Genomic DNA, 13,784 nt, shown 5'->3' on the forward strand with positions numbered 1-13,784 from the left:
AGAGGTGACCGGCTCAAAGATGAGTTAAAACGAAAAATTTAGGGCGTCTGGGTGGCTCAGTCAGTTAAGCATCTACCTTCGGCTCAGACCATGACCTCATGGTTCCTGAGTATGAGCCCGGCATCGGACTCTGCTGTTCACGTGAAGCTCGCTTTAGATGCTTTAGACCCTTTCTCTCTGCCCCTCCCCCCACTTGCGCATGCTCTTTCTCTCTCAAAAAGAAATAAAAACTTTTAAAAAATTAAAAATAAATAAATAATTACTTAAAACAAAACAGACAAACAAAAAAGGAAAAGTACAACTCCTAATCACATCTATGACCCAAACCAATTCTAATCTAATCTCTCATTGGACTCAGAGATCCCAGTGCTCTGATATAGCCACATTTTTAAGAAATTAATCTTCACTGCACCCCCTCCCCCAATCCATGTGAACAGAACCTTGTCTAAAAAGTACATATAAGTATTTCGGAAAGCAAATTGACAATGCTCTTTGCTTTGTGATGGTGTCTTATTTTAAAACAAACCAGGCACCCAAGCCTGCTTACCCTTCGGCACAAGAGACTTCTGCATGACTAAAACTCCCTCTCCTTGCTTAGACACGATCCACCAAGAAATTTTAGAGTTGGAAATAACAGCAGCTGCAACATCTGATTGCTCCCAAATTAGGGAGAGGCAAGGGAGAGGGGACACATCACCAACCTGAATGACGCAGATCTCATTGGGCTGCACAAGCATCTTGCCAAACTCAGTGTAAATGAGAAGTTTCCCTTTCTGGGGAACTAACAAAAAAGACAGGGCAGCAGTGAGCAATTCTTCCCATGTGAGGACCACTTCATGAAGAGCAAAAGGCTTAAAGGCTGCATTTGATTTTTCATTCCAAAAGAAAAGAGCTTTATTGAGTCTCATGGAGGGAAATGGATATTCTGACAACTTAGGTTAGCAATTTTACTACCTAGAAGAAAGTGAAAGAAAAAAGTTGACTCTGTTTACTCTTGGTTGCCAGGAAAAGAGTTTGTATACGCACAGTTTTGTGGATTGACCGAAAAGGGCAGCAGAAATAGGATGGAAAACCACTCATTTCTGGTAGTTCCAGCAAGAGTCTGGCATTTGCATATCTAATGTCTACACCAAAATGTTGACTTCAAAATATCAATACTGAAACCATCATATAGAATGGGCAGACCAAAGAAATCTCTAACAGACATTCTGTTTTAGATGGCATCATGAAAATTTCTATTTAAACTGCAGATATCAATAACAGATGGTATATTATTGAGTGGGTTTGAAGGCAAATAGAGTTATCTTAGTAAATTAATCACAGGTTGGTATTACTCTTTATTTCCTTTCAGTTGCCAGATCTCCCATGTTATAAAGGCCCAGCAAAGATAGGCAAAGGCAGAGAGACTATGGAATAAGTAGGGGCTTTGAGGTACACCAGGAATCTTTTCCAGACCACCAATGACCTCTAGACCTCAGTCTGCAGATTGGACTACATAAGACAGACTGAAGGATAAAGGAAAATAATATGTATAAAATAGAAAAGTAGCTTGTGATTGGGGACCAATTCACAGTGAAATCTTCAGAACTTACCAATCAAGAAGTCCCCATCTGAATTGTAAAAACATCTGAAACATAAAGAATAATTCCTGTGATTTTTCAGTTTTAACAATGTTCAGACAAATTAACTCACACCAGAAAATTGTTTACTACCCACCATGTGCCAGGCTCAGTACTGGGTATAAACTGGTGAGTAAAATGACCCAATCTCTGCACTCATGCAGCTTACAGTCAGGAAGCTTACAGTAGGAAGTCAGATAGCAATCAAATAATTATAGAATATCATCATAAACTGTCATGGCACTATGAAAGTCAAGTTCAGAAGAACGGAAGAAAAATGAACCTGTTCTAATGGGAGGGGTCAGCAAAAGCTTCCCTGAAGAAGAGATATTTGATCTGAGATTTGGAGGAATTATCTAGGCAAGAGTTTGGGGAGTGGGGAGAACATTTCAGACAGAAACAACAGCACATGCAAATAAATGCTGTGAGGCAGGAGAACACATGGCAGGTTGAAAGAACTGTATGAAGACTACTGTGGCTCAAGTGAAAAGAGAGAAGGTGGAATGATGTGAGGCTGGACCCAAAGGTACATCTTCAGTGCTTTGTCATGGCTCAGAGAATTTAAATGACTTGCCCAAGATTACTCAGCTAGGAAGAATGGAATTGGGTTTGGATGTAACATTCTGGTTCCAGAGGTAGAGTGCAAAACTGCCATGAGATTCTGCTTCCCCAAGAAAAGGCAGAATGCCATTTATATATTTTTCTGGTTCAAAAATTTAAGCTCCTCTATTGAGGAGTGTTAAGTTTGCACAATTATTACCTGAAGCCAAAGTCTGTCAGCCTGACCTACCACCAACTTGTGGCCCTTAATGCCTTCTCATGCAGTATGACTTTGGACTCAAAAACAGTCCTGGGGAACTTTAAGAAATTAGAGATATTCTGACCCAAACCTGGTTAAAGTCAAAATGCCTCTTGGACTACTCCACCTTCCCAATGCCCATCGTCTGTTTTCTATTTACATTGTTATGTGACATTTTTGTTTATGTTACAGGAGTCAGTCAAGTTTGAAGCCCTCACTTATTTTTATTAATTAATGTATATCAATGTTGCTCTGGGGAAAAAACAATAACATAAAACAACAACCTGGCTTTCACCCTCTCACCAGTAGCTCTTAGGGAATGGGGATGTTCTGCCCCAGTACTGAGCCACTTACCTGTTCCCCATGGAGGTGTTACACAGGAAAATATGGATGGCAAGCCCATTGTTAGACTTTATGTCTCCAGCTCCACACAAGGTGTGCAGGCCCTGGGAGAGACCGCAGGAGAAGGAGGGGTGAATGTGAGTATTGTCCAAGACGCCAGCCCTCCTCCTGGTCCCTGAGAGCCATGTGGCAAGGTTTTACCAGGGTCTGCCCCGTGGGACAAGTGAGACATTTGGGGTCCAGTCTGCCTCTGGGGAGCCTGAGATTTACTGTTTATGTTTAGTAGGTGGTGGCTCACCCTATTTGCCAGCCATGGCCCTAGATTTGGACTGTCTCAGTGGCTAAGATCACTTTACTTGGCATTTTATCAGTTTTGTGCTTAAGATCAACCTAGAGGAGAGTTTCTTTTGGAGGTAAAACTAGGCACCTAGGAGGCCTAGGGAGGAAGGTTGCCACATCAGTGTTCCCCAAATACACCTTACCACGTAGGCAGCCCCGTGCTTATACATAGGGTCAGCCCTATTTTTTCCAGAACAGGGAAGTGGAAGCATTCTGACCAACTGTAATCCTCTCTGCTGATAATCCACAGTCCAAGAAACCTTAACACCTGGGTCTTCTCAAAACTCTCAGCCCCAACCTGCAAATGAGAAGCCTGAAAGGAGGGAGTTCTGCTCCTTCAGATATCCACAATTCACCCACAGTGGGGGATTTATTTTTGTATTTTAACTCAGTTTGCCAGTTTGGGGTCTATTTAGATGAGTCTACACAGAGCTTGGAGCATTGAATATAGACAAGGAATTTGCATGATCCAGAAAATTTGGCTTATGGCTGGGCACCTGGACTCTCCCTAAGTAAGCCATTGGCTGAGGTTGGTCTGCAAAGGCCTCCACTGGCTTCTTTGAGTCCCTCCTCATTGTAGCTCCCCTCCTTCTCCCCTACAATGTTTGCTCTGAGCACAAGTGTTCCAATACTCCCAGCCCTTATAAATACCAAGCAGAACTTGTGACCAGCATTGCATTAACTAGAGTTGTCGACCTGAGTTGATGCTATTCTAGCCCAAGGGTCCATTTCAGAAAGTTCATGAACTTGGATGGGGACAAAATTATATATTTATTTTGACTAATCTCTGAAATGTATCATTTGCTTCAATTAATATGAATGTAAGCAAAAACCCACAGAAATATTAGAAGTGCCTGTAACCTTTCCACTGATAGAAATCATGGGTTCTTTATATCACATTATAGTTATTATGGCTATTCCAGAGTATCATTTATGTTCATACTTCTAACAACCATAGTTATTAGATATTTTCATAGATCTTGTGATGTAGTGCATTAATAAGGAAGCATATATGTTACTATAAACCAAACCAAATTTGTTATTTTAATATGTTAATCATTGTATTTCAATATAATCAGCTTCTTTGTAATTTTATGGAATTTATTTTATGCATTTAAAAATACAAGATTTGCCAGACTATTAAAGGAGTCCATGGGGGGAAAAAGGCTAAGAACCCTTTTCTAGCCAAAAACAAAAAACCTCAGGTAGGTCAATGCTCAATTTCCACTGGCCATTCAGAGATGTTGTAAATAGCTTACCAGTGCCCTTTGGTGTCAGGGGCCTAAATAAGACATCGCTCGGCCAGCCCTGAAAACAGAGGCAGGTGGTTCTGTCTCTGCTGCCTGCCTCTAAGTCTGCTTCCGCTTGGCATTCAGCCTGAAGATGGCTGGATCACTCACTGGGGAAGAAAGAGCAGAGGGCAGGTGTGGATGCTGTTGACTTACACTCACAAAGTCCACTTTCTTCTGAGACATTTTTGGAATCTCAAATGGTTTCCATCGAAGCTGGAAAAAAGATACACATAACAGGAAAATTATTTTAGAAGGGGAAACCATAGACTTTCTAAACAAATAGCATCGACTACACAGAGAAAGGACAGCTGTTTCTTCTGTGTGGCTCTGACTACTTGTAATTTTGTTCTTTTACAATTAATAATTACCCATTATTTCCTAAAGGGTCTCAGTTGGGTTCAGTACACTGTGTGTATGCAGTGTGTGTGTGTATGTGTGTTTAACCTATATGTATATATATTGTTTTCATTCTTTAGCACTTTAAATTTAAAAAAAAATAAAAAAAAGATCATTGCTTCTTATTTCAGAAGCTGTTTGTTTCCCTTAACATTTTTCTCAGGCACATCAGTGAGTTTTGACTGATGCTGCTTTTTCTGCTATTTATAATCGGCTTCCTTTCCCGGCATGCCAGCCTCTCTGTGTGGGCTCCTGACACTGCAGGGGAAGGTTCTGCTTCTACTTCCAGCCCTGGGAGGTTTGAATTACTTCTTTAAGAGAAAGAGAAAGCACCCAACTGAGGCTGGATTTAGTAAATGCAGCACCAAGGTTCAATTTCTTCACCAAACCCCACGTTTGTCTCCAGGCCGCCTGACAGTTCAGTTTAAATCACAACAATCTTTAATTTAATAATGAAATGATCTAAGGAAGTTGGGGAGAAAAATCAGCAGGTCTAGGACCTACTAGAAGTGTCAGCCCAGCACTTAATCAACTTGGCAGCAAGCCTGACCCAGCCAGGCTGGCAGCGGATAAACTGAGGAGCCTCAGGACATTGCATGGGGTGACCTGTGTCCCCATGGCTGGCTCCACTGGCTGTGGCACCTGGTCAATGCAGGTGAGGCAGGGCCTCTGCTCAGTCATGAGGCTCAGCTCATTTTGTATTTCAGAAAGGCAGCCAAGTGGGAAAGGAAGCAGCAAGTGGAAAGGTTGGCACTGGGATTATTCTGTCTCTCTGACATACACGGTTGGGCAGGAGTCTTTATTTTTTAAAAGCAAAGCAGAATTATCTCATTGGGGGACTACTTAAAAAGGTTGTAAAATGTTGATTTGAAAGACATTGTTGAAATCATGTCTCAGAAAGAAGGAAAAGGTTTAGGACGAATTCCTTTAAAGATGATGTTTTCTGGGGCAGTAGGGAGAACCCGAGAGCAAGGATCTAGGAAAGGGTTTCTCAACCTTGGCACTACTGACACTTTGTATTGGATAATTCCTTGTTGTGGGAGGCTGTCCTATGTAGTGTGGGATGTGTGGCCGCATCCCTGACTGCTACTCACTAGATGCCAGTAGCACTCCCCCAAGTTGTAGCAACCAAAAATGTCTCCGTAAGTTGTCACATGTCATCTGGGGGACAAATTTCCCCTGGTTGAAAACCACTGACCTGGGAGGATAGTCCCCTGACATTAGGAAAGGACACAGCTAAGCACTGCTAGTTTTTTGAGAGGAGGTTCTGATCCACTACTAACCACTACATGCTGCTTCCCTCTATAGTAGCAGTGTGCAGAGTTTGTAAACCCAGGAAGATTGTCTGGAAGATTAGACTACTGAGCATCTTTGTCTCGAGAAGAGTTATCATTTCAGATTTCCCAATGGAAGGGATTTAACCATCAGATCAACGATTGCCTGGGTAACCTTTAGACCTATCCAGAGATTCTAAACCTGCTTACCCATAAGTCACCCAGAAGGTCTTTGAGACCCAAGACCAAATTAGATCAGAATTTGTTCAGTATTTTATAAAAGCTCTTCTAATGGGGCAGCTACAGTTTAAGAATTGGCACACCCAGCCAGAGATTCTGTGATTCTCGTATTGCTGAACCAAGCATCATGTTCAGAAAAGTCCACTAAGTCAACCAATCAACCAATTAATCAGTCAACTAAATTGTGGTACTTTGGCCAGATGTGGCAGTAACATGCCAGCTACCAAACAGCAAGAATGTTTAAATAATATAAGGATTTATACACCTAAGAAAAGAGAGCAAGAGAAATAAATAAGAGAAAAAAGGAGAAAGAAAGAAAGAAAGAAAGAAAGAAAGAAAGAAAGAAAAAAGAAGGGAAGAGAAAAGAGAGAGAGAAGAAATTCCAGTAATAGGAGAACTGTCTGATTCGTTGCACTGAAACAACACCTTTGTAGATCTTACTGAAATTGAAATACCTGTTGTGGGTAGAAATAAAATCCTGACCCCTAAAGAAGAGGTTTGTCTTTTGTGAGTGGGAAAAACTGAACCAGAGAGGTTGAGAAGTTGGTTGGGTGGTTTGTGCTGGTCAGTTTTTCAGTTTTCTGTAGCATATCAGCTCTCAAGTCATGAGGAGAGAGCTGGGGGAGGCAGGTGTAAAGGCACCTGTATGATGATGTGCGGAGCATGGCTTCAACAGGACCCACATACTAGATGAGGAACTACTTCCTTCATACTACCTTGAAGAACCTTCTCTAATGCACAAAATAATGCCCTTCAAATGATAGAGATGGTATGGGAAAGAAGTAATTTATCTGCTGAGTCTGATGGCAGTAGATTGCACAGGGTCTATATTAACGTATCATGAAGGATAATAAAAGCTCAAGCTGGTTCTGATAAACCCAGTGCCAACAAGAAGAAGCTTTTGATCTTCAGGCTAGAGATTTGTGTCAGGAGCTTCAGTATAATATGTTGTTGAATGCGAGGAGGGAGATTTGGGGAGAGGATAAACGGGAAGAACCCATGAAGTGGAGGGTAGAAATATCTCTTGCTAAAGCTAGATGTTGAGCTTAATTTCATGGTGTGGAAAAATAACCCACTGATCCAAGGCCAGCCCAAGGGGGCTGTGCATTGGGTTGAGCCAGGGAGGAGACCTGGATCCTGCTACTGCCTCTGTTTCCATTTATTCTGTGGCCTCAGTCAAGTAATTTTCTCTCTCTGGATTTTGTATCTCTTCTTGCATATAACAGTGGGGTGCTAGAGGAAACTATAATTCCAGAATTTTCTTCAGAGAGGAGCTTCTGAAAGTGATAAAGAGTGCTTGCTAATTGATTTAGTCCTATAAATTTTTTAACAATTTTATTCTACTATATATTATTGCTAAATAACTTCCCCAGAATTTAATTATTAAACTTTTCAAAAATAGTGAAAATCAATTATAGTACCCAATGCAATGTCTTGACTATAGAGGATATTAATAAATTTCTGTTGAATGATTGAATCTATGAATAAATAAATATAAGGCACTAAGAACATTGCCAATATGTCAAAGAATAAGACTAAAGCAAATTTGTAAGATTACTTGGGTCAAATGACATTCAGGCAATAGTTAGTAAATTGGCAAACATTTCTAAAAGTCCAAAGATGTTTTTCTAGAACGTAAGTCAATTTTTATATGTGTGAGAAATCCTCAGTTCTTCCATATCCTTTCTGATTTTCTGTCTAGTTGTTCTATCAATTGTTGAGAAAGAGATGTGGAAGCTTATAACTATAATTGTGAATTTATCTGTTTCTCCTTTCAGTTCTAACATTGCTCCACATATTTTGTACTGTATTCTCCAAATTCCATTGGAAAATAAACTTTTACTTACTAGAAATGAGATGGTTAGAAATAATTTGAAAAGCATCTTCAAGGGAATTAAACATTTAGAATTAGACGTTTAAAAAATGGATGCCTTTTAAGTTTATTTATTTTGAGAAAGAGAGAGAGAGAGACAGAAAGAGAGAGAGGATGAGTGAGGGAGGGGTAGAGAGAGAGAATCCCAAGCAGTCTCAGCACTGTCAGCACAGAACCGGATGTGGTGCTTGATCTCACGACTGTGAGATCATGACCTGAACTGAAATCAAGAGTCAGATACTTAACTGACTGAGTGACTAAGCACCCCAGAATTAAATATTTTTTAAGGTCACCAAAGGAGAAAAACAGAGAATTAGTGGCAACATTTAGTGATCAAAATTTGAAATGCATACTCAAGAATGAAAAGAAAATTAGAGAATTGGCCTCAGTGTTTCCAGAGTGAGAAGATCAGGAGTTGGACTGGATTAGAATGTCTGAATATCACTTTCAACACTAAGATTCTTTTATTTACTGAAATTTCCTCCAAAATTGCCTGGGACTCAATTAGATTGGATGAGTTAGATACTCTCAACAACAATGGCTGACTAGAGGTAGACATATCTTTAGAAGTCTATACCGTCTATCTAAGAATTTTGGAGTAACTTGTAGATACAGAGTGATCACAGTGTATAAGCAATTATTACCAGTAGGTATGGGCTAGGAGAGGCCCAGGCTATTACTCTACAGTGAGTTTTAGTCCAGACTAGGGAAGGTGTGTGTATTTGTGTGTGGGGTAAATAAAATAAAACAGTGGCTCACTGAATTCTTCAGCAAATTTAGTAATTTAAGAGAAAAGCCATCATGATTTATGTGGAGAAAAATCAGGCTTTGAATGGCCCACTGGAGTTCTCTGAGATAATAGGCAAGAGCTCAGGTAAGGAGGATTCAAGTCAGTATACTTTATTTAGACTTTCCAAAGTCTTTTGTGAAGCCACAAAAATGATGAGACTTCATGAGATTTGACTGACATTTTTTTCAAAAATAGAAACCTGGATTCCCATTTGACCTTGCCCTTGAGTGTAAAACTAAGAGCATTATATCCATTACTCAGCACCTCACGTAGAGCAGGAAACATAGTAGTCACTCAATTAATATTTGTTGGATGACATTTAATTCTCACAACAACCTTCTGAGACAACTATGATTGTCATCTCTATTTTAGAAATGAAAGAATTGGTGGTTTAGAGAAGTTTTCTCTGCTAAGAATGGATACCAACATTCTCTCAGTCTCTCTTAGTAACCTATACCTTGAGCTTATCTTGATTTGCTTCCCAAACTATTCGTGCTCTGCTTGGCTCCTGAACTCAGGGTTTGCCTTCCTTTAATGGTCTTAGACTTGGTCTTCCAATCTCACCCTTATTTACTGCTCCTTCAGTGCTAAGTTGCCCTGGGCCAATCTGACTCCTGGGACCCAAAACTTGCTAAGGTCCTGTGGTATCAGTATTATTGTTCAAGCCCCTATTAATTCAATCAAATGACTGATTGGACCTCTCTGTGTGTCAGGTTTTATGCTAGGTGCTGGAGATAAACATGACAGTCTCTGCCCTTAGGGAATCTATTACAGAAGACCCTGGAATTGTGGGCACTTTCTGATAGGAAAATAAGGAAATAGGTAAGTAGAAAGGACTTTGGAAGAGAAATATAAACAGGAATGTTCACTCAAAGATGTTTCCTGACACAGAGTCTATTTAACATTCTTATACATGGGAAATAAAAGATATGCACAATGAAATAATCTGGTTTTCAGAAAGCTCCAACAACTTTCCAAGGAGTGAAATGTAAGCTGATGCAGATGTACTCTAAAAAGAGCCAGCAAGCTGTCCCAAAGGGCTGAAGGGAGCAAAGTGCACTGTAATATTGGTAAACACAAGTAAGTGAATTTAGAAAAATGCAATCTAGTCTGTTTATAGGATGATGGGATCTGAACTATCAGGGAGTCAAGTCAATAAATGCTTGTGATTCTACTATTTGGAATAAGGCATGTGCTGAACACTTCAGGTCATATGAAGATGATGGAGACATAGATCCTATTCTCAAATACTCTGGGAAATATTGAAAGGGATAAATGAAGGAAGTGGTATTTAAGATGAGTCTTAAATTATGAGTGGGATTTGGATGAGTGAATATTTGTGAGGGAAAAAGAAAATTCCAGGTAGATGAAAGAGCATAAAGCACTACAGAAGAAAAACTTAGGGTATTGCCCTGAAATGGCAGAAGTTCCAATATGGCTGGTATGTAGGGGATATTAAAGAAAGTGGAGGATTTGAAAAATATGATAGTAAATTAGGACTCTTAATTGCCTATCTTGGAAGCCTGTACAGGAAGAAAAGAGGGAAGACAACTGTTTTCGGCTCGGGACATTGAGGAGATGAGGATTGTACTTAGCCATAATGATTATAATAGAAAAAATGGAAACACTCTATCTGACAATAGAGGAATTATCTTATAAACATACATTGGATTATGATGTCACATTAAAAATTATCTAGGGGTACCTGGGTGGCTCAGTCAGTTAAGCGTCCAACTAAAGTCAGTTAAGTTCAGGTCATGATCTCATGGTTTGTGAGTTCGAGCCCCGCGTCGGGCTCTGTGCTGACAGCTCAGAGCCTGCAGCCTGCTTCAGATTCTGTGTCTCTCTCTGTCTCTGCCCCTCCCCGGCTTGTGCTCTGTCGTCTTTCTCTCAAAGATAAATAAATATTAAAAAACAAAATTAAAAAAATTATCTATACTTGGGGAAGCTCAGTTGGTTGAGCTTCTGACTTGGGCTCAGGTCATGATCTCATAGTTCATGGGTTTGAGCCCTGCCTGCATCAGTCTCTCTGCTGGCAGCACAAAGCCTTCTTTGGATCCTCTGTGCCCCTCTCTCTTTGCACCTCCCATGCTCACACTCTCTCTCTCTCTCTTTCTCTCAGTAAATAAATAAATAATTTCAAAAAATTATCTATACTCAAGGAGTTTAAAAAGACATGAGAAAAGGCACAAAATATGTTTAAATTAAAAAAACACGATGTTAAACTGTATTACAGCATGATTTCATTATAGTTAATATATATGTAGCTGATTTTTTTTCAATTGAGGTGTAGTTGACACACGTTATATTAGTTTCAGGTGTAGAACCTAGTGATTTGTCAAGTCTATGTATTATGCTATGCTCGCTGCAAGTGTAGCTGCCATCTGTCACCATACAACACTATTACAATACCATTGACTATGTTCCCCATGCTGTGCCTTTTATCCCTGTGACTTACTCATTTCATAATTAGGAGCCTATATCTGCTCCTCCCTTTCCCATTTTGCCCATTCCCCCACCTCTTTCCCCTCTGGCAACCATCAGTTTGTTTTCTGTATTTATGGGTCTGTTTCTGCTTTTTGTTTGTTTGTATAACTGATTTCTTAAACAGCATTGATACAAGATTATTTACAGCCCTTCCTCTGCCCTTCCCTGCTCCTTTGGAAAATTGATTTGCCCATCCTCACTCCTCTCGGGTCTGGTGAACTGCAGCCTCATCATACAGATCCATCTTTCCTGGGAGTTTCCTAGGAAAGGGGGTGGAGACCTACACAGTCCGTTCTTGCTCCAGAGGCAAAAGGGAGGGGAGGAAGAGGAGAGTTGTGAACCAGCGGTGGGTGGGGCTGAGGAGCTTGGGGAGCGGTAGCTGAGAAAGGACTCTGGATGGAGGGGGCGGGAGTCTGGGGAAACTGGGAAAGGGGAGTTTACCAAGTGTTCTTGTAGGTCACATATTGGGTATTCTTTAATGCTCTCCAGAGAAGCAAATGAAGATTGGAATTATTTTCAATTACTTTTGGTTTCTGGCTGCATAGGACCCAGATCTTATTTACATATATGCACCAAAACCAAACCAAACCAAACCAAACCAAAACAAAACAAAAACCAAACCAAAACCAAAACCAAAAAAACTGAAAAGAAAGAAACCAAAACATTAGAAGTGGTTAACTCTGCATTGGTGCGATTATTGGGCATTAACACTTTTATGTAGGTTTTGAATATATTAATGGGGGTGCATTATTGTTTAAAATATATAATATAACATATATGATATAAGTAGTTTCAATCGAGTGGTCTGGGCAGGCTGAACTGCAAAGGGTTAAGGAGTGAGTGGGGGTGATAAAGTGCAAGAAATATGGTGTGAATAGGAGAGACTTGGTCAAAAACTTAAAGAGGTGGGAAACCCAAGACATTTTTGCAGAGAGGGGGCTTTTAGGATGGTGAGATCTGAATAGTTTAACAAATTAAACAGCAAATGCCCTGGGAGGGTATAGGTTTTGGAAACATTTTTGGTAATTTGCATGTCTTGGAGGCAAAGGAAATTTTATGGTTTGGTCTTCAATTAGCTATGAGGTGTTTATCACTTGGTCCAAATTATACTGGATGAGAACTAAGAGTAATTCCTTCAGCTGAGGCTTAACTGGCTCTAGTCTGGCTTTCCAAAAGTCCAAAGTTTAGGGCTGCAGTATTAAGAAAGATAAACTTTAAAGGACTCTGATTTTTAAGGGGGAATGTTGATTCAGGAATGCGAATTGAAATCTGCAAAATCACAGTTAAATCGGATGCAGATTTCTTTGTTAAATTCTGATATTCTCAAAGTTAGAGGAAGGTACATGATGAACAAAATTAGGTATATTTCTTATGAGAGATATTAATGGATTGGATGTGTTATGTCCACAGGTTGAATCTAAGTACACTCAAAAAAAGTGTGTATTAATTCTTAGACAATTGATTAAATAGATGCTAAGGGAAAATAAAGGTTTGAGGAACATCGTCCTCAATCTTCCTGGGTAGGTATCAAAAATGACAGTGATGATAGCATATCCCACGATGCTCTCTTGGAGGAAACATTAGGTAATTCTTAAGTCTTCAAATTCCCAGAGATGACTAATGTGGGGAGTTGGTGAAGCTGATGAATTATTTATTTTGGTCTGTGACAGGTGAAGACATACCTACAATACAGACTTAAATGGGAAAGGACTGTCAGATGGGTACCTAATTATAATTGTCTCAGACTTTCTTTATGAGTCTAGTGTCCATATTTGGAAGAGGTTATAAGACGGGAAAAGTGATGAATGCAGATTGCTGTGGTTATTAATGAAGCGTAATTGGAAAGAGATGTTAACTTGTCAAGAAGGTGTAAATGAAAAGACAAAAAGATCGATGCAGCATGAACAGCTAGGATGTGTGTATCAGGGCAAAGGAAGTAGGATGGCAGGGGAGGTAAGTCATGGAACAAGAGGATGATAAACCACTACCTTGATGGAGCTGGTGCTCAGAGAGGCACTGGTGAGTTCTGGGGCACAGCTGTCCCACCGTGTGTGAGCACAGGTCATAAATGGGAAAAGAGGAAATACTGGAGAGGAAAGTCATTCAGTGGCCACCATACAGAATGTGTTTGAAGGAATTCAAAACAGGGAAAAAGTATCAAGTTCAAGGAGAAGTTCAAAGGGATGCTAGAATGAGAAACACAGAGAAGGGAGAGGAAACAAATACATATTGAGTGTCTACTACAAAGCAAGCAGAAACTGTTGATGCCTCTACATTAACTCAGACTTTTTAATGTAGTTGCCTCCAACTTCCCTCTCAAAGTGCTAACTAGT

At 40.0% G+C, this 13,784-nt stretch overlaps 1 protein-coding gene across 1 annotated transcript in view; it reads right to left on the reverse strand.

The window, feature by feature from the left end:
- HGD (homogentisate 1,2-dioxygenase) overlaps nt 1-13,784 on the reverse strand; it is a 43,399-nt gene that overhangs the window by 15,963 nt on the left and 13,652 nt on the right. Inside the window, exons 5-8 of the mRNA XM_060639864.3 lie at nt 4,545-4,604; nt 2,773-2,864; nt 1,593-1,627; nt 702-781 (exon numbers count right to left, since the gene is read on the reverse strand). Of these exons, the coding sequence (XP_060495847.3) occupies nt 702-781; nt 1,593-1,627; nt 2,773-2,864; nt 4,545-4,604 (267 nt within the window). The remainder of the gene's footprint in view (nt 1-701; nt 782-1,592; nt 1,628-2,772; nt 2,865-4,544; nt 4,605-13,784) is intronic.

This window comes from Panthera onca, chromosome C2, assembly GCF_046562875.1.
Source record: "Panthera onca isolate mPanOnc1 chromosome C2, mPanOnc1 haplotype 2, whole genome shotgun sequence".
In the NCBI taxonomy this organism is placed as follows: Eukaryota; Metazoa; Chordata; class Mammalia; order Carnivora; family Felidae; genus Panthera; species Panthera onca.